General features: G+C 37.6%; 1 protein-coding gene across 1 annotated transcript; it reads right to left on the reverse strand.

Annotated features, from left to right (window-relative positions):
* Window positions 1-1165: 1165 nt before the first annotated feature.
* On the reverse strand, window positions 1166-6368 carry pcgf1 (polycomb group ring finger 1). Its single transcript, XM_067383057.1, has 9 exons — window positions 6250-6368; window positions 4827-4932; window positions 4305-4457; window positions 4142-4213; window positions 3959-4064; window positions 2769-2808; window positions 2555-2641; window positions 1803-1883; window positions 1166-1332 (listed from the first exon to the last, which is right to left on the reverse strand). Exons 1-9 carry the CDS (start codon window positions 6334-6336, stop codon window positions 1282-1284), a joined length of 783 nt encoding a protein of 260 aa, XP_067239158.1. The 5' UTR covers window positions 6337-6368; the 3' UTR covers window positions 1166-1281.
* Window positions 6369-21584: the final 15216 nt, after the last annotated feature.

Below are 21584 nucleotides of genomic sequence, written 5' to 3' on the forward strand. Positions count from 1 at the left end.
TGACGTTGTCCATTAATATAATTGATTTCGTTTTATAGCCTAATAGTTATATCTATGTATAGCCTACATAAAAGTAAATATTTAATATATAATGTAAAATAAAATAATTGCGAAAAAACATTTCGTTTTCTTTAATTGAATATTCACTGCAAGCAGAGCGGGGCAGATTGTGTTTTAAAGGCTACATGATTGTATTTTAGATGAATGGTCTACTTTAAATGAGGGAGGAAAAATACTAATATGCCATACTAATCGTAACATTTCTTACTACTACAATTAGTAAACACGATTTGATACAAATTAAAATTACTGTTTAAAATTGACCCTCCAAATTATTAAATTTGCATTGTTAATTATTTTAACTGTAAATCTGTATGAATTTGGTAAAATGTAGGGCTATGTGGTCTTACATGGAGAAAAAAAAATACATGGGGAAATAATATATTTTCTTATAAAAATATCCTATATAGCCTAGATTAAAAGAAATAAAGAAAAAAAAAAGAAAGCACACTGACATTGTAGACAGACTGGTAGACAGAGACAACATGAAATTGGTAAATAATAATAAAACACCCGTGTATTTCCAAATTATGTATGTATACATATATATATATATATATATATATACATACACACACACATATATATATATATACACACACACACACCAACAGAACATCTGAAAAGATATGTTAATATTTTATGTCTGGCTGACAGTAGGTTTTCCTTGTCGCATGAGGCATTTAAAGCGTTTCTTGTCAACTGTAACACCAGCATTACTTTCCCTTTTGGGTTGATACAAGTATGTTGTATTTTACTGCGTTTCTATTAGACATTTTGCCTGGGGTTTTCATTGCATCTTCATGTACTTTTGAGATGAAAAATGCCTTGAGATGATCCTAACAGAGTCATTGTGAGGTGACAGAAGGGGATTGGTGTTAGTGGTGCTCTCTTGAAGACCAACACTGCACCCTAGTGGTTGACTTCTAAAAACACTGGCGATACAAATACAAACAAACATTCTTCATTTCGACTTTAACAAGGATAGACATCATTTCTGCTCAGTGCTCATATATACACAATTGCACTTAAGTAATTTCATTAAAAAAATAAGAAAACGACACATAAGCACACAATACAAAAAGCACTCAATATTTTTTACCACATAAAATTTATTTTCAAAAATACAAAACAAAAAATAAGTATATATGCACAGAAAGCTATTAAAATAGAATATGTGAAATACAAAATATTTACACCAATTGATTTTTTCACACAATCCTATCTCGTCCGTTTGTCTTTTATAGCATAATGGAGTACCAGCGGTTGTGCCTAGAACGAGGGAAACAAGAGAAAAAGAAGAAAGCATTAGAACGGTTTGAAATGAAAAGAGCTAAGTATCATCTTGTTGACAGGCTAATGACTTTGACACTAAACAGAGATTGCGGGCAGAACGTCATCCGTCGCACTTTAAAGCATATGAGGCATGGAATTACTTGTGCTAAATTCTCACAACACTTTGACGCCCCACAAACCGCAGCAAGACACCGTATGAAGCAATATGGAGAATAGCACTTCTATTGCACTTTTCAGACCACAAGGCGACATCAGGCATATGGCTTTTCCTAGTCCTAATAAATCTCTGCCTATGCTGTGATTCCCCTCAGATGATGTAAAACGGAGCACAGTAAATCGCTAGTGTGCTAGAGAAATGAAGATCCCTCCTAAAGGGAAAGCAAACGTGCTGATAGTGTGAAAGAATGCGGTATGAAATTAGCTGGAGACGCTTGAGACTACGATACCTTTCCAAACCAGTGAGACAGCCAGAGACGCTTCATGGTCATGTGATCTGGGAGAGATTCGTTATTGAATAACATCTGGACCTGTAGTGCAACAAAGAAAACAGGGCAGGTTTAGTTAAAAATCTATCTCTCCAGCTAAAAATTAGCTGGTCATCCAATTCAAACACTGATTCTTTCTATTATGGCATTGAATAACAAATTCTCCTAGCTTTAGATATACAAATCATACACTCCATTTATATAATTAATCAAAGGTTGTTTGTTTGTCTAATACAGTGTCTAGAAGCATCGAAGCTGCATGTCACATTCACAGCACATGGGTGATTTCCTACTTCATGGTCATCAGAAAATGATATATAGGCATTATTTAAGTACATTGAAACAATTTTATACCAGGTTACGACAGCATATAGTTAGAAACAAAAGATGAATTAAATTTGTAGACCAGATGTGACAAAATCAAACGAGTTGGCTTTGAAAAAGTCATTATCTAAAAGTCTAATAAATAAACTATAAATTCATAGCATATTAATTCATATATATATATATATATATATATATATATATATATATATATATATATATATATATATATATATATATATATATTAGTTGAAAATGGAAAATAATTTATATATAAATAACAGTTGAAAATAGAAATGACAGCTGAAGGTGATGCAAAATATTCTTTCTGGTCCTAAAATCAAAAAACAATGGCTCTTTAAAGCACAAGAAGAGAAAGAGACTCAGACCTGATGTTTCTCCACGTTTAGTCGATGACATAACACTTTCCTCAGATGCCGTACTTCAGCCCTGACCGAACAACGTACAAATTTCTGCTGCAGGAACATATTTTAAAATAAGTAAAATTGTCATCACTTCTAATAGAAACAACCAACCAGTGTAATAGTTTTCTTCAGAGTGAATCATGGTACATTCATATTTCTTGTGTGGCTGTCGTCTTACCTGTAGAGTTAATTTATTTTTGTCCTTCCCAGAAAATGAGCTGTAAAAAACAAAATGAAATTATGATAGGATGCAATTTTTAATGGTTTTGAAAGAAGTCTCTTGTTCTCACTTATTTGAACAAATATACAGTAAAAACAGTAATATATTATTACAATTTATAAATATCTGTTTACTATTTGAATATATTTTAAAATGTAATTTATTCCTGTAATGCAAAGCTGAATTTTCAGCATTACTCCAGTCTTTAGTGTCACACAGGGCCGTAACCACCACAGACCCCCATACCCAATAATTAGAAATGGCCAAATTGTCTCCCCCCAATATTTGATATTATTGATGCTGCTCTGATGTACTCCATTATGCACCACTCTGTTTATGGTTGTGATGACAACAACATTTTTTAGGCTGTTCTGCCTCATCACATCGCTCATCACTGTCAGAATGAGTGGGCTGGCCAATCAAATCAAAGAACGCGGGGCCTACCGTTCACAGAAGACAAGTATGAATTCCACTGTGACGTTTTTGTTTTAGCAGTGAAAGAGTATGTAGTGAGTAGCTAAACATGTAATATTTGATGACTGTTTTATGATCTGTTTTACGACCAATAATAATATACAATGATGTAAACTACTCAACATTTTTATAAAATTGATGCCATTTTGAATTGAAAACATTATTTGATTAATATGATGTAATTAATGTGATTCATAACTGAATATAACAAGACAAGAAACATTTTGCATTTTTGACATATTAGACATACAAATAAGAGTGAATATATTTACAAAAATATATTATTTGCAAATAGTTTAAATTGATTACTTAATAACTACAATCGACCCCCCCCCCCCCCCCCCGGGTGTCACATGATCCTTCAGAAATCATTATAATATGCTGATTTGCAGCTGATTATTATCATCAATGTTGAAAACAGTTTTTGCTGCTTCACATTTTTGTGGAAACTGTGATATATTTCTTTCAGGATTCTTTGATGAATATAAAAAGTTCAAAAGAACAGCATCTGTTTGATTGTAACATTATAAATGTCTTCACTGTCCATTTAAATCAATTTGATGCATCACTGCAGAAGTATTAATTTCTTTAAAAAAAGAAAAAAAAATATCTTATGGGCCCAAAACTTTAGAACAGTACTGTAAAAGAAAACATAAGCTTTACTGCTGTCTTACCTCTGCCTTTCCAGACATAGAGAGACCTGCTCATCGTATCTGTAAAAGTGAGCTTTGGAGTGGTCGAAGCTTGTGTAAGGTAATCCTGTGTTATCTGGAACTGAATCTACAGGAAAACACAAACACGCTTAATAACAATCTTAATAAAACAAATTAAGCATCTAACTACATGTAACCACGTACCTTCTCCAGATGGCTGTATGATGCGTTCAAGACCCCGTGACTGATAGAATTCTTTAATTCGCTTGTCTTCGCCTGAGAAGATCAGATGGACGTTTAACCACGACTGACCAGGAGTCACATAAACTGACACTCAAGTTCAGATGATCCCGTTCACTGTACTTACTCTCTTGTAGACCCGGGACTAGTTTGTAGACAATGTCTTGCATGACTCTGTCCAGCTTTAGATTCAGCAGAGGCTGCGTTTCGTGAATTTTTATGTTACACATTGGACAATATTTGCTGGTCTGGAGATACTTCACAATGCAACTCTTACAGACTGTGGAGAGACGGTGGAATGAATATGAGTCAACAAGTAACTTGTGGATTTCTTCTGCATTTAACAGTACCGTAACCACCATAGACATTGAGGGGGACAAGTCCCCCCAATAAATAGAAATGGCCAAATTGCTCCCCATTTTGTCATTGTTAGGATGACAAAAAAAGTTTAAAAAGTTGCATTTTTCCAGTGGTCTGCTTCAGCGGTCTAACAGCGCTCATCACTGTCAGAATGACTGAGTTGGCCAATCAAATCAAAGAAGGCGGGACTTACATGATTACGGCCTTGGTATATAAATTGTGAAGTAGGCTGCTTTAAAACCGTGTCATTTGACAGTGTGTTATTAGGAGAGAGATAAACAACACTTACACGTATGGAGACATTCTGTGATGGTGGTTGCGTCGATAAAGTATCCTGCACAGAGGTAGCATACGATGTGTTCATTCAGGTCCTTTATCTTTATTTTAACTTCTTCCTGTGGTACCAAACAGAGGAAAACATGTCATGCAGGTAGTTTGAGATCACTGTGACATTCTGCATTAACATAAAATCCCCAGTTTTAGGGCAGTCCTTGAATGCTACAGTACAATATTGTAATCCCAGAGCGTCTCAAGCATTAAAACGTGTAAATCAGACACTTTATCCATGGTGTTCCCATATGTCAACTTGAGCAAAGCCCTAGTCATAAATTAGGTGACTAGGAAAAAAACATCTATTCTATACTTTCTATTTACACATATAGATAGTTGACATTGAATCAAGTTTCAGAAGTGTCCTGCATTGTGACATGCTAGAATTTAACTTAAACTACTTTAATCACATTTGTCTTTAACAATTATGCTGTTTTTATGACATCTTATTAATTATTTTCAATTATTATTTAAAATGAAGGAAAACTACAGATACCAAAAAGTGATTAAAAATTGTGAAAATTAAAAATGTCTTCTTATTATTTAACTAATTGTTAAAGTCGATGTTAAATAACGATTTTTTTTTTTTTTTTAAATGTATGTTTTTGTTTTGTTTTTAACATCACGTGTCTCTTCTGACATGGGAACTGCGTGGATTACAGAAGTAAAATTTGTTGTGTACAACTATTTAAATGCGCGCTCCTGTGATGCGGGTGAAGTGCACTTTTCAGCGAGTCAGGTGTCCTTTGTAAACAAGCCTTCGATTAGCTAAACAGACCAGAGTATATAGGCTACTAGTTTAATATCAATCATTTTCAGGATTGCACTGAATTTAACAAGGACTCGATGTCGAGGTACGAAAACGGCACGTCCCCGCATATGCGGGTCACATGAATTCTAAAGTAAAAACACATTTTCTGTCACTCATGTTCAAAACGGACACGCGCTGCCGAAAATGCAGATCATAACGATGCACTTGTTCACGCGTCTGGGCCAACGCGCATTAATAAGCATGTGGGATATAACATTCACAGCGCAGCAGCACGCGACGTGAACCACCACCGTTATATTCGTTTAGGAGCGCACAAAACAACACATTTTATTCATGTATTGAATTTTGGAGATTGAGAAAAAAACTACAAAGCAGGGGATTCCACTGGGAAGGGTTTGACAAGAAAACCCTCGCCACGGAGAACAAAAACACAACCGTGGATTGATTCTTCGCAACACTCACGCCTGCGCAGACACACAGCACGGTCTCGCGCTCCATCTCTCGGCTTTCGCGCCACACAGAACGCCCCTCTCACGCGCGTTTATAGTATGCGCGGGAAGCGCGCGGCCAAAGACGGGACGCTAAAGCAATTTTCGCCCATTTCACTCACCTCGTTCCTTAAAGGGTCGAGCTTGTAGACGTTCTGCAGCTGATTTCTTAGCCGCATAGCTATCGCCATCGGACCTTGTTCCGCCATCTTTGGGAATTCTGCATACTTCCGGGTAACGGGAGAGTGGGTGAGTTCGGTCGCTGAGAGGCGGGGGGACCTGCTGGTTTTTCCACACACTCATTTCTATCCCACACATTGATATTATCATTGGGTGTGTGTGTGTGTGAAACAGCATTCTAAAGCAGCCTGTCAGAGTAGCCTACAGTTGCAAAAAAAAAAAAAAGAATGTGAACCACTTGCAGAATCTATGAAAATGTTAATAATTTTAACAAAATAAGGGAGATAATACAAAATGCGTGTTATTTACATAAAAGATGTTTAGCCTACATATAATCCACAAGACAAAAAATAGCTGAATTTATTAAAATAACCCCATTCATAAGTATGTGAACCATTGATTCTACTGTGTGTGGTTACCTGGATGATCCAGGACTGTTTGTTTGTTTGTGATGGTTTTTCATGAGTCCCTTGTTTATTCTGAGCAGTTAAAGGATTAGTTCACTTTCAAATTAAAAATTCCTCATATTTACTCACCCCCCATGTTATCCAAGATGTTCATGTCTTTCTTTCTTCAGTCCAAAAGAAATTAAGGTTTTCCATGATTTTTCTCCATATAGTGGACTTCAGTGGAGCCCAAACAGTTGAAGGTCAAAATTACAGTTTACAGCGATCCCAGACGAGAAATAAGGGTCTTATCTAGAGAAACCATCGCTTATTTTCTAAAAAAAATTAAAAAATTTATACGTTTTAACCATAAATCTTCATCTTGAACTAGCTCTCTTCTTCTTCTCTATTTGAATCCCGGCAGTGTAGACACTGCTAAGTGTCTTACTGCCCTCCACAGGTTAAAGTTTGAACTAATTGTTATATACTTGCTCTAGCATATTGTATTTGACAATTTAGTTCAAACTTTGACCTGTGGAGTTCAGTAATACACTTAGCAGTGTCTACACTGCTGGAATTCAAATAGAGAAGAAGAAGAGAGCTAGTTCAAGATGAGCATTTATTGTTAAAACTTATATATATTTTTTTTAAAAAACGAACGATGGTTTCTCTAGATAAGACCCCTATTCCTCGCCTGGGGTCGTGTAGAACATTTTGAAGCTGCACTGAAACTGTAATTTTGACCTTCAACTGTTTGGGCTCCATTGAAGTCCACTATATGGAGAAAAATCCTGGAATGTTTTCCTCAAAAACCTTAATTTCTTTTCGACAAGAAAGTAAGACATGAACATCTTGGATGACATGGGAGTGAGTAAATTATTAGGAAATTTTAATTTGAAAGTGAACTAATCCTTTAAACTGAGCTCTGTTCTTCAGAAAAATCCTCCAGCTCCTGCATAATCTTCAGTTTTCCAGCATCTTTTGCATATTTGAACCCTTTACAGCAGTGACTGAATGATTTTGAGATCCATCTTTTCACACTGAGGACAACTGAGGGACTCAAACACAACTTTTAAAAAAGGTTTAAACATTCACTGATGCTCCAGAAAAAAAACATGATGCATTAATAGATGGGGGCTGAAAACATTTGGAATTTGAAGATCAAGGTAAATTGTATTTAATTTGTCTTCCGGGAAACATGCAAGTATATTCTGTTGCTTCCGAAGGGCAGTACTAAATGAAAAAAAAAAAAAAAAAAAGATATTCAAGCGAAATAAGAAAAATGTGGACATCTTCATCCTGTTCAAAAGTTTTCACCCTCCAGCTCTTAATGCATTGTGTTTCCTTCTGGAGCATCAGTGAATGTTTGAACCTTTTTTAACAGTTGTGTTTGAGTCCCTCAATTGTCCTCAGCGGGAAAAGACGGATCTCAAAATCATTCAGTCACTGCTGTAAAGGGTTCAAATATGCAAAAGATGCTGGAAAACTGAAGAATTTTTGGGACCTGGAGATTATTTCTGAAGAACAGAGCTCAGTTTAACTGCTCAGAATAAACAAGGGACTCATGAACAACCATCACAAAACAAAAAAACAGTCGTAGATCATCCAGGTAACCACACACAGTACTGAGATCCAATGGTTCACAAACTTATGAATGCGGTTATTTTAATAAATTCAGCTATTTTTTTTGTTTTGTTTTTTGTCTTGTGGATTATGTGTAAACATCTTTTATGTACATTGTCTTACTCAGGAAAGTACTAAATAAAAAATAACATGCATTTTGTGTTATCTCCCTTATTTTGTTAAAATTATTAACATTTTCACAGATTCTGCAAGTGGTTCACATACTTTTTCTTGCAACTGTATATGTAGTCTTTTATATATTACATCATATGCGTTAGTATGAGAGACATAATTCATGACAGGATCATATCTACCAACGGCATTAAAGTAAGAACAGAATAGAACATGGATGTAACTAAATGTTCTACTTATATCTTCATTCTAAGACCTTCGTATGACATATTTTGCTTTTATTTTCCTCTTACTAAGGTTGAAATGTAAACTTACCATCCTATTCTCAAAAACATAGTAGCCTATTCAAACGTTATATTACCTTTACTTTTTATAATGATGTTTATTCGAATGCCACAAACAATTGTGAATGTGTAATTTCCCATTGTGAACAATTCATTGGAGTAAAATATTTAAAGGAATTTTCCAACTTATCATTTATAAGTAATAAGTAATAATACTTTATCAACAGAAGTTTTGGGATGATGTTGATTAGCACAGGAAACAATTTTGAATTGTCCCACAGTTTGTAAAAAGAAAAGAAAGAATGCCGTATTTAATGTTTCGAGAATGAAAACAAAGCTGTGAGGTATAGATAGCCTACCGTACAGTCGGTTCAATTTGGTTGCACTGTAGTCTACCTGATTGTTGACCATTCAGCTGATACAACATTAAAATTTTGTCTTTCCAAAACAATTTTTGGTGGAAAGAACTCTGCATAACATGCTTTGTGACAGTTAAAAATTATACTGACCTCTTGAACAGACCATAACCTGCACAAAATCATATTATGAATAATTTAAACATGCCTTTTTTTGTTGTTGTTTGTTTTTTGCATGTAACTATTTTGTTTTTCGTTCTTACAAACTGTAGGACACTATTTTTAATCGACAGGATGCCACAGATGTTGTCTGTGAGGCTTAAGTGTAATGTTGCAACGTGACCGCTAGATGTCCCTATACTTTAATGTAGTTTTCAAGGATTCCTGTAATGCTTTAGAAACAAGTGAACTGCAGTCCAAAGTCTGGTTTCTGCTCTTTTTCATGACTTCTGGAATTTAGCAAATGCAAATTTATTGCTATTGGTTCCAATTCAAGTTTGTCTCTAAATGTGCTGCTGCATCACGTGTGTCTTAAAAACGTTCAGTAACAGTTAATTGACTGTTCAACAGCTACCACACTAATATTGGACATACAAGTACAACATTTGCTTGAGAAACTAATTTTGTAGTTGGACTGCACACAAAAATATTTATTAAACAGTTGATTAAAAAGTAGCTACAGCAGTTTTTATTTCTCATTATTATAAAAGAATGGCTTAGAACAAAGTGTCTTTATGTGCCTTTATTTTAATACTATCTCATAGGTGGTCTTTTTTTATTTTTGTCTTACCTGTCAAAACCCATTACAATTAATCCTGTTTTCACCTGTTCGGACTCGATGTGTGTAGGCCTACTTTACACAAAAGAAACAACGTCTCATCTTGACTGTCATTGTGAACCTGAATGAAGCAGTACTGTAGAAGTCCATATGAAGTCTGAACTGTGAAGCTGTGTTTTGTTTTAACATAAACATCTGACGGGGTCAGCGCACATCTGAGTGGCAGCACCTGACTCCATATACAAATCACGCCTTTGGGGCGGACAGAACACAACCGCAAGCTCTGACGATAGCTGAACGCATCAAAGAGAAAAGATAGAAATGCCGAACCCTTTGGCGTACAGTGGCATTTATTTCTTCGCCTTATCTCAGTTTATGGACAATAAGACCTTATGTTGTTGCCTTAATCCTTCCAGCTCTCCAGAGTATCTAAAATAAAATAACGATCTGATTGTTTCACCTGCCAGCCAAAGGCTATCAAAGTGAAGAAGATAAGGTAAACTAATGTCCAATAACTGGAGTCATTTCCATTGGATAGAGTTCAGTTCAGAGCGAGATACAAGAGCGATGTTACAGAAGGTTTAATGAAAACATGTCACTAAAATCACAGGGTGATACAATACGTTTCTTGTTGAGATTCATTCATGTGAGGGAGAACAAGAACATGTTTTACTTAAGCAATTGCAATTGCCGACCGCCTTTACCCTGAACTGAAGCCATATCTTGATAAGTGGAAACAATCCTTCTCATTGATTCATTAAAAAGCTGCTTTATTTTCCTCACTGCTAAGATGTGTTAAAACACACACAGGATGAAAGAAGATATGTAAGCAGGAGCTTTATCAAAACAACTCAGTTCTGTATTTGTTATTTCCATTTGATTAGAATTTGAACAAATGTTCTTAGCCAAGAATTAAAAATGAATTGTCCACAACACTTATCTAAGATGCTATTTCCTACTGAATTAAGGGATTTAGTATGTCTCCTGTTGGCAAAAACAAAAAAGGCGAAAAGAAAAGGAAAATGCTGTCATGCTGATTTCAGTGCCCCTAGCCTAGACCTGTTCACCCAAAGCTCAAAAAACAACCAAACAAACATCCATAACAGGGAGGAGGCTCGCCTGCCAAGTCATGCCAAAGTGAGGCTCTCTGTTTGGGGCACACAGACTTTTGCCTCCCCCTGTCCCAGAGCAATCAGAGCATGTAGGGACGGACACCGAGCTTTTTGTTTTCGCCTGCTCCAGCAATTAGCTGCCAAGTGGCAAGCTAATGAAGATAACCCCCTCCAAGAGCCCTGATCAGCTGCCAGGATGCTGACGACAGCTCAAAACACAAAGACTCTTACGGGAAGAAGAGGGGGTAGTTCAGGATCATTTTATTTATTTATTTATTTATTTATTTATTTAATCAAAAAAATAAATGTTAAAATTCTGATCAGTCAAGCCTTGTTTAAAGCGTTGTAACATAATACAACATGCACATACCTGTGGCTGCACATCATTGATGGATCAGTTGCAGAAACAGGTTTTAGTGGAAGAATTATATTGATTAATATTAATGTTAATATATTTAACAATTTACTGAAATACTGTTTTTAGAGCATTTACTATTTTTTAAAAGTCTTTCAAGGCTGTGAGTTACAGCTTATTGCTTTTATAAGTTACAGCTTATTGCTTTTATTATTGCTTTTATTCCTTAAAATTACAATATTGCTCTATTTTTGTAGTTGATTTAAAAAAAAAAAAAAAAAAAAACTTGTCTAATGTAACACAAAATGTTGACATTGCTTCAATTTCCTAAATTTGACATGTGAGTACAGCATCTTTAAATCTGTCACTGATTCAGTCACTGAACTCCTTCAGCTACCTGATGATTTAATTGGCTTACAGGCTGTTGAATAGCGAATGAGGAACTGAATTATATTTCTGTGACCTGGTTAACTGAACTGACATAGAGTGCACAATGAAGAACAGACCTGACAACACGTTTCACCATCCTTCTGTGATGTTCTACATCTAATGTTTCGATCCTTTATTTAAATTAATTATTTAATTTCTTTATGCTGGTTACAGTATGTTCACTAAAAACAAGACAATTCATAAAGATTAGCATTTTAATTGTTTTAAATATAATTAGCAGACAGTTTTTCCCACCAGAGGGTGCTAGTGCAGAGGATGGAGGCCTTCTGGGCAGCCAATGGTCCATCATTAGGTAACTGCAGTTAACCTAGACAAAAGTGCCCATGTCTGTATGTCTTATTCTCTAATGACTGTTAATATTCCCGTAATTTGGGTGTGCCAGCATACCTTGTCTGGTACAGTCTGAAGCTGTTCAACCCTTTGGAATCAAGAGAGTGAGGGGGAACAAGCTCTGAAAGGTAGGCTATGTTTACATTCAAATCTATATTTTAAGCAGATACTATCTTAACTATGCAATTTTAAAAGTTATGTTTTGTTTGTTCCAGGAATTATTGTTGGTTGGTACGCATACAAGAGGAGTACTATAGATTAAACTCTACGTGCCATGCAGTACTGCACAGAACGATTGGTCATTTTGTAAAAGAAAAAAAATTATATTCTTTTTAACCACAAATGCTTTTCTTGCACTAGCTCTGCGATGCTCCACGCATTACATAATCAGGTTGGAAAGGTCACGCGTGAAGTAGACGGAAGTACCGTGGTAGGGCGAAAAACTCATCCGATCTTCCTTCAATCGTAGTTGCTTTACCTTTTTTTGTAAAGGCCATTTGACTTAGTCTTTGCACATTAGTTTGTAGACATTAGATCGATACATCCACATACGTCACACGTAGGTGATTCCAATGTGATTATGTAATGTGTAGAGCATCGCAGAGCAGACCAAGATGAGCATTTATGGTTAAAAAGTACATACATTTTTAACTTTTTTAGAAAATGACCAATCTAGACAAGACCCTTATTCCTCGGCTGGGATCGTGAATTGAAGCTGCATTGAAACTGCAATTTGGACTTTTAACTCGTTGTACCCCAGTGATGTCCACTATATGGAGAAAAATCCTGGAATGTTTTCCTCAAAAACCTTAATTTCTTTTCGACTGAAGAAAGAAAGACAGACATCTTGGATGACATGGGGGGTGAGTAAATTATCAGGAAATTTTAATTCTGAAGTGAATTAATCCTTTAATGGTAAAAGTCTAGAAAAAAACCACCAGAGGTATCAATAAGGAATTAATCAAGTATATAAATATATACTTATTTATTTTATAATGTGTAATAAATCTGGTGCATTAACTGTTGCCTAGGAATACATCTTTATATGAACAACTGAAATGAATGACTCAAAGTTTGGCGGTCCAACATCTACTGGATAATGGACAGGATTTCATTGCACCATGTCAAAGACTCGAATATGAAGAGGATTCTTTAAATGGACTTCTTAGTGCCCCATGTGACCCACAGGACTCCATTACAGTGGATATGTGTGCATTCTGTTTTCATGTTTCAAAGCAGAGTGGATTGGGGCTGGGTGCACACGATGGCCCTCTCTGATTTCACCCTCTGGAGAATGTACTCAGGTGGTCCTATCAGGTGTGAAACTGACTGCGGTAAAGACAGGGGATTTGTCAAGACAAGCTGGAACCATGCCCAGAGTGAGGGGGTTGAAGGCTTTTTAGGTTTTCTTTTAAAATGTCACAATGCTGTCATTCACTAAGTGTGGTTGATTGCAAGCAGACCAGACTCTGATGCTTATTCTAAACTCTCCACAGGTAGACAGAGGGAGAGTTCACAGCAAGCATTAAGGATCCATTTTGGACCCATCTCTGACTGGTTCAGACTTTGAATGACACCTTCAATAGCAGAAACCAGTAAGACCTCTGGGTGTGGAGATACTGGCAAGATTATTTTTTGACAATTTAATTAAAACTAAACCCTGTAATTCTGAATTATTAAAAACTCTTGTTTCCAATAAATCATTCAGTTAAATCAATGACAGTTCTGGGGCCGTTGTCGGCAAAAGACTAAGCTTTTTGGTCTCAGCTGAACTGGCATGGCATTCACGCCCGAAACTCCTGTTTGTTCAGAGGAGCAGCAGCCGTGCTAGCCTGGCAGGGCTTCACATTCCTTCAGAACTGGCTCATTCTGGACTGGGCCCAATATAAAGTAAATTTGAACAGAGAAGTACCTTTCACAGGTGTTAAAACTGATACAGCAGCAAGTTCAGATGGGTTCTCCTGAAAGGAATCAACTAAATGTAAAAGCTCTCAGAGATGCTATGCTGGAACATTCTCAGGGGTCAGTGGGTTTGACCTGCATTGTTTTGAGTGGTACAGACTCCAGAACAACTTTGTGGAAGACTCTAAAAGATGTTTGTAACAAAGTTTAACATGTTCCTGGATCAACATCTTTGATGACTGGAATGATTCAACAACAACGTGGGATTCGAGAGGTGTGGTGCACAGGTGACGCTCATTAACACCAGAACCCGGGTGGACAGCAGAGAGTTTATCCATCCCCCCAGCAAGTCACCCCAGCACCACCACCTTGGGCAGCCACTGGCGGTCACCACTCCTTTGTGCTGCCCGACCCCCATAGCACCGCGATCCCCCACAGTAGCAAGGGCTCTCTGACAGTGTGACCCTCCTTCCTCCCGGGTTTTGGCACCGATGTAATATGACGTTCATATTAAGGGAAGAAGGAAGTCGGAACCAGCAAACAAACAAAGTAAACTTAAATCACAAAATAACCACAACAAAATGAGTGTAAAGCAGCAGCCCCTCACGGATGACTGCCACATAAACTAAAACAAGCTTGGTCCTCTCTCATCTTGCGCTGTCGTCACTTAACTTTTTATCCTTCTGGAGCTCCTCTGTGGACCTCTAGACCAGTGTGGCGAGCAGGTGACGCTCATTAACATTTTGATGTGGGTCTGCATTTCTAGGTGGATACATATCTGGCTGTTTTACCACTGTGGATGGAGTTTGCTCCATACAAATATCCGTTTTTGAATAGTTATTCCATGTCTCTTATGTGCCCTAGCTGGTATCCTTAGGTAGATATCAAGCAATTAATTTTTTTTAAGAGTTGAGATGGGACTTTACAATTGATCGATTTTATTCTTGCAAGTGATAAATGTGTTGCTTGATAGGTGATGGATTTTTTTCAATGTTCTGATAACAGTGCAAGGGGAAATTGCATGTTTTGGAGCCTTCAGAATAAATCAGGTTTAGGTTTACCCAAAGATTGTAACGTGATACACCAGTTTCCGTTGTGATTACTGAATGGCTGGATGTTCCGCCATTGTTATCTGCCATGGCTGTTTGAGATCATGCTTTAAGATGGTAAGAGGCCATGTGTAAATCTAGCCCCACCAGGCCAAGCCTAAGCAGTCACCTAACAGCCCACAATGACTCGAGAGACGCCAGCACCCGATAAACCTTGACCGCCCGTGAGACGCCCACAAAACATGTCGCAAGCTGGCAGAGGCAGATAGTGGCCTTCTTTGAAGATTCAGTTATGTTCATCCTGAGTTATGCTTTTGGCTCTTGAGGAAAGCTCTGATAGAGTTACAAGAAAGGCAGGCAAACCCTTATACCCGCGCTACACTAAGGAGAGGATTGTTTTGGAGACTGTATTCTTATGTCTGGTCTTCTTTCAACCAACATGCAGGCGTTCTTTCATCTTTGGGTTGCATCTTTTTGTTGGTAGCATGCAATGTTACTGTGCTGTTCTCGACTATGCTAGAAAGAGTAAGAGGGAGACAGACAACGAGAATTCATTCAATTTTGTATTGCATTTCTGAGTATTTCTGTTCCAAACAGGATGCTGACCCTCATCATTTAGATCAAAGAAGATTAAAAGTTCTTTTTGATTTGCATAGTGCTTCTTCATAGCAGGGGAATAGGAATGATCTGAAAAGTGTATTTGGGGCAGGGTTGTGCACCTTTCAGAATTGTTGATAATTTGAACTGAATTTGAACTGAGGTAGGAAACAGGATGCTAAGTTGCTATTCGAATTTGAATTTAAGGAAATAGGATTAAAGTGAATTAAAATAAAAATTAAAAAATTAGTTTTTACTAGTCAAGGAAGACTAGAATCTTTGGATGTTTGTTAAAGCCATGTTCGGAAGGTTTTGCGCCCTATCATACACCCAGTCCAATGTGGCGGCAGGTGCGACGCAAGTGTTTTTTGCTAGTTTCAGCCTGATGCAGTTATCATTTTCACGTCCTGTGCCACGTTGTTTAAATAGCAAATGCATCTGCATCCATTTGTGCACCCATGGGTGTGCTGGTTTGAAAACGAGGTTTGTTCAGGCGCATTGTTGGTGTGTTACTATTTTTGAGGCAACTGAAATAGACTGCGCCACTGACCAACTTAAACCTAGTCTAAAGTCAATAGCGCAATATTTGTTTTATTATTTAAAGAGCGCGTTAGTAATATGCCTATATGCAGGTGCACAACGTGCGTACACTCAGCTTATTACACACAACATGCAAAAACATAATTTCCTACAATGCATTACCAGTATTGAATATCTTTGAATTGCAATTCAGTAAATCTTCTTCCTTTCATTCCGATTGCACTTCATGTGGGGTGTGTTCAATTCAATTCAATTCCAATTCATAAATTAAAAGGGGGTCAATTCTTCAATTCTCAATGTTGTACCTGTCGTATTTGAACCTTTGCTTACAGATTGCACACTGGATCAATGGCAAACGCACCCAGATGACAGAAACCGCAAAGGTCTAAAATGTTAAAATATACCAAAATATAATTTTTATTTCCCAAAATAAGCAGGGACAAAATTATAATTTTAAAAGTAGAAGGAAACACAAAAGAACATGGGCACGGCAAGCAGAATTATTTTTAACCAGAAGAAAATAGCATAGGGGTGCATGAATCCATTCTGTAATTAAGCATAACTTATGTGCTCTCTCCTCAAGTGCAGGAGAGAAGGTGCAGGTGAGAATACTTGAGACAGGGAGGACGCAGATCAGCCTTAGGAATTATGTCTGCTCCGTGAAATTGAATTTAGAAATTAAGACATAAATAATATAGTCATGTCCATAGATATCTTCACCTCACTAGGATATGTGGCAGACAAAGCACTCGAAAATCACACGCTGAGGCACACACACACAAACACAGATAAGGTTGTCTCACTGCCTGAAAATTAAGAAATCATTAGAGCCATTCATCACTGTGTTGGTGGGGAAAAAAACCTCACTCCTTTAAATAATTACTCTGAATCAAAGGCTAAGTGCAGAAAGATCAAAGTCAGGCATTCTTGAGTAATCCTCAAGTGTTGCAAATCTTCGGTAATCTACCTTGCCAGGTCCCCACTGTTTGACATGTCTTTACTGTAGAAAAGGGAAGGGTGCCATTAATTACTGCTTTGCTGTGCAGTTGTTTACTTTTGTTAAACCTGAGTGCTGCTTGATTTGTGGATCACCCTGTTTATGGATCACCCCCGTTTTCTTTGTGTTTGTATGGACGTTCACACGATCAGTCTGCTTAGCTTGATGTCTGTGTTTGCTTTAGCGTGTTTGTCTGCTTGTTCCAGGAGTTAGTAGTGTGTTTGCATGTGTGTGTTTCTACACTGGGGGAGTGAGGATGAGATTAGCCGTGGACTCTGAGAGATCGGACCGTTTACTTTTGTGTGTCGAAACGTATTCTTATAAAAAGTGGATGAAATTGTGCAACAGTGTGTCCCTCCCTCACCCCAAACACCCCCCACTAAACACCCACCATCCTCACCACCTCAGCCCTGACTTTCAAAACCCAGCATTGTTGAAATTCAGAGCAGGGTCAAGGAAGTTCATCTGTTCATTTTCACTGATGAACCAAAGAGAGGCTTTTGCACAGGTTGTTTAGGCCTTTGTCTGAAAACTGTGGTGACCAAAGATTCACTCTTTCACGACGTGCAGCAAACTTGTGTCCTGGAAAACTTGTGAGCCAACTGAGGATTTGTGAGTGGGTGGAAGGTCTTTAATTTTCCTGCAGGTCCTGATCAGGGGGAGGATCAAAGTTACAGCGAGATTAAAGGACATTGGCTTGAGAGCAGAGCACCGAACGGCACACAAAACTCGTTCCCTGCATCGCTCTAATCCAGGCAGCAATCAGCAGAGCGCTGGACCACATGGGAAACGGGGGAGCCCCACTGAGATGGGAACAAGAGTTTAAAGGTCACATTAGAAATCCAGTAGATTTCTTAGTCATGTGATGAACGACACAGCTAGATATACACAGACGGCCGCTGAATGATCTATGAGCCCCTTGAGCTATCGACGATTGTAACTTGGCCAGTCAGTTGAACAGGATAGAACTGATGAAGCACTTTGAACAGTCTATCCTGGTCATTGACCCCTATTTTAATCTCAGTGTCTACCTCCCATATAGCCACATGTGCAGGATTTGGCCAGAGAAGAACGCTCATCCCCGCCTGAGGAGTCGGGAAAGGGGATTCTGACCGCAGCGATGAGGTCATCTTTAGCGGAACCTCATTTTCCTTTAAATTACCCTGGCTGATGACCCCGTCTTTTCTTGCAACAATTAACTCTGATTTGCTCATCAACCGAGCAGAAAAATGACTGCAGGGCAAAAAAACAAAGACCACATAGTTAGCCAGGGCCGCTATCTCCCATCAGGGCTGGGACGCTTCTTTAGACGTCACCGTTTGCTTTGATTGCAAAGTAGATGCGCTGCTGGCTTCCTTCTATCAGACGGTGGGTGACTTTGAATCAGGCGTGAGGCAGTGGCTGCTAAACCTGACATGTATTACAAAAACACTTGATCTTACTTATCTGTCTCCTGCCTTTATTTTTAATATCTATATTTTCTCAAGTGTTTACGCAACTTTGACGTGTGTTGACAGGTTCTTGTACTGCAAATAGGGCGTTGGAAATAAGTCATCCAACAATTTCGGACGTCATCTGAAGATGAAAACGCATTTAAAAAGAGAAAACAGGAAAAGGTTGCTGTTGTAATGAATGACTCAAAGATTAATGCGTAGTATTGTATTTCCCACAACATAAAAAAAATGGATAGTATTTTTTCGGATAAGAAGTGCCTCATGGTCTTCACAGATGAGTGATTAAGTGTGCTTTATGGCGTCAATGGGAGAGACAGGATTTTGATAACAGCGGGGGGACCGCTGTGTTTGACAGGACATTGATTTCCCATTTGGCTGGTGTGTTTGGTTCAATCAGTTACAGGTATGTGTGAAGAGCTCAGCCAGGTCAAGATATACCCAGCAGTTCAAACGCTTGCAGAGGAACACAAGATTGCGGGGTGGATTTTATCGAGGTAAACCCATTAAGTTAAAAGATGACGAAGTAAATGGAAAGCAAAAGAAATGTGGGATCGATAATGTTCTAAGCTTTGTTAGACCTCTGACCCTTGCGCTCTGTATTCAGAAAAGTGCTGAAACTTTCTTGAATTGTTTTAAAAGAAAGAGGGGAGTTCAGAACATTGAAGTTGCTTCCATTTTGCTTCTTGTCTGCTTTGGGTTACAGTATTGTCTTTAGAGAGAAGCTGGGGAAAGACCCTCTTGGACACATCATTGTCTGAGCAGCAATTTAATTTTGAATTACACCAGTGGGGGCAGCCAAACTGTCTGGGATAAAACTGCTGCGCTTGCCAATAGATTTGGACGTTCTTCAGCTTTGATAACACCTGATCTATGTGTCAATATTTTACCTCTACTGTAAGTGTTAATCGCCTCTAAGATGTGAAATGATCTTATTGCGAGTTCCTCGAAATCATTCAGCCCACCAGGATGATACTAAACGTCTGTGATCAAATACCCTATGCCATTGTTTTATAATACCATGTTATTGATGTTTTTTTTTTTCCCCATTATTATGTATTGTCTCCATGTTACGTAATTCTAACTGACCTTGAATTTTCCTCTAAATAAAATAAGTCGACTGAATGTTCCAGAATTTCAGCTGATTTTAATTAAGAGTTTCTAGGTGTAGTTAGTACAAATAGAAAAACAAAACTGGAACAACATGATTAATTGAGAGTGTATGTGTTCTAAAGAGTCACAAAGCTCATGGTAAGGACTGTGAACAGAAAAGGAAATGTTAGTAATTATCTTGACCAGCAGAGGACAGTACAGAGCAGGTGCCTTCCAGCTAGTCTCATTGGTTCTCTTTCCATCAAACCATAAGGTGCTTTCAAGAGTGAAAACCTCACCTCTGAGACCAGTGTGATTAACTGGATTTTGGCACTGTTGAATGCAGAGAGAGGCTAGAATTTGAAAAAGGTTATTGTACACTCTAAAATGGACAAACCCAGCGATTGGGTTAAATGTTTGTCCAACCTGCTGGGCAGTTTTATTTAACCCATCTATTTGTTTAAAAATTACTATATGGCTGGCTTAAAATGAACCCAAAATAGGTTAAAAATCAGACACATAATTACTAGAGGCAACAATAATAATCAAAAGGTGACCATTTATTTAAGCAATTTAATAAATGCTTATTGTTTAATTATTATTCATTAAACTTATCAATAAATGTCCATTTAAACATTAATAAATGTAATTTTTTTCAACATACTTGTGTTCATTTTAAGCAAGCAATACAGTCATTTTTAAACAATAGTTGGGATAAATAAAACTACCCAGCACGTTGAGCAAACATTTAACCCAACCGTTACAGTGTAATTACAGTTCATGCATTTAGTAAATGCATTTTTTATTCCTTAAATGCAAGAAGTTTCTTAAATGGGTGGGTTATGGTTTGAGTTTGTCTATAATAATTACAATTTAAAAATCTAGAGTATGTCATTGTATGCCATTTAGATATGTCAAAGTGTGTGTGCGTGTGTGTGCTTTTGTGACATAAGGACACAAATTTGTATAATGACATAGGTATGACATAGGTATTACAAGGAGAGGGTGACTTATGAGGACCCTACCCCATGTCCCCATTTTTCAAAAGGCTTATAAATCATACAGGATGAGTTTTTTTGAGAAAGTAAAAATGTGCACAGTTTTCTGTGATGGGTAGGGTTAGGTGTAGGGTTGGTGTATATAGAAAATACAGTTTGTACAGTATAAAAACCATTACGCCTATGGAATGTCCCCACAATTCATAAAAAACAAACCTGTGTGTGCGTATGTGTGAACAGTGTGGCAGTGGGAGCAGGTAGTGTATTATTCACTGCTCACTAAAGGTCAGTAACTTGGAACATCACGCATTCATCGCCTATATCAAACAATGATGTTATCACAGGAAATTGGATACTTTCCAGAGTTAGAGGAAACAGCCGAGTATCTTTCATTTACTCACATGCTTAATTTTTTCTCTCTCTCCAATGCTTTTTTTTTTTTTATGGGTGAAAGTGCGTGCGTTCTCTTACACTAAATGACCAAAGTTGCCCATCAGGATGTTGTACGTATCACAGTACATCAGTTCAGATAATGCACCCTCCACATGGCTTGTGACATAGCTGAGGACTGATTTTAGAGATATGCCCATAAATCTGTTAGATTACCCCCATGCACACAGATGCAGATATTCCTTGCGTGCACATCTCTGTCAGACCTCACAAATCGACACATATTTATGCAAAAAGGACACACGAAGCAGTTCCATATTCCAAGTTTTCCTGTTTGCTCTCTTCTCACCTTTGAGTATTTTAGGTTAATGCGCATTGCTCGTATTGCTGCAATACTTACCCCCAGACGCTCACACACAAGTGAAATCCTGACCTTCTTTTGTTAGAGGTGAGTG

The sequence above is a fragment of the Chanodichthys erythropterus genome, chromosome 1, assembly GCF_024489055.1.
Source record: "Chanodichthys erythropterus isolate Z2021 chromosome 1, ASM2448905v1, whole genome shotgun sequence".
Classification (NCBI taxonomy): domain Eukaryota; kingdom Metazoa; phylum Chordata; class Actinopteri; order Cypriniformes; family Xenocyprididae; genus Chanodichthys; species Chanodichthys erythropterus.

Excerpts from the sequence above, each read along its gene's own strand:
- pcgf1 (XM_067383057.1), bottom strand. The coding sequence starts at position 6,336 with ATGGCGGAACAAGGTCCGATGGCGATAGCTATGCGGCTAAGAAATCAG. Across the intron at positions 4,458-4,826 it reads CACAGAATGTCTCCATACGT|TCTGTAAGAGTTGCATTGTG; the intron begins GTAAGTGTTGTT and ends GTCTCTCCACAG. Across the intron at positions 2,809-3,958 it reads CTATGTCTGGAAAGGCAGAG|CTCATTTTCTGGGAAGGACA; the intron begins GTAAGACAGCAG and ends TGTTTTTTACAG.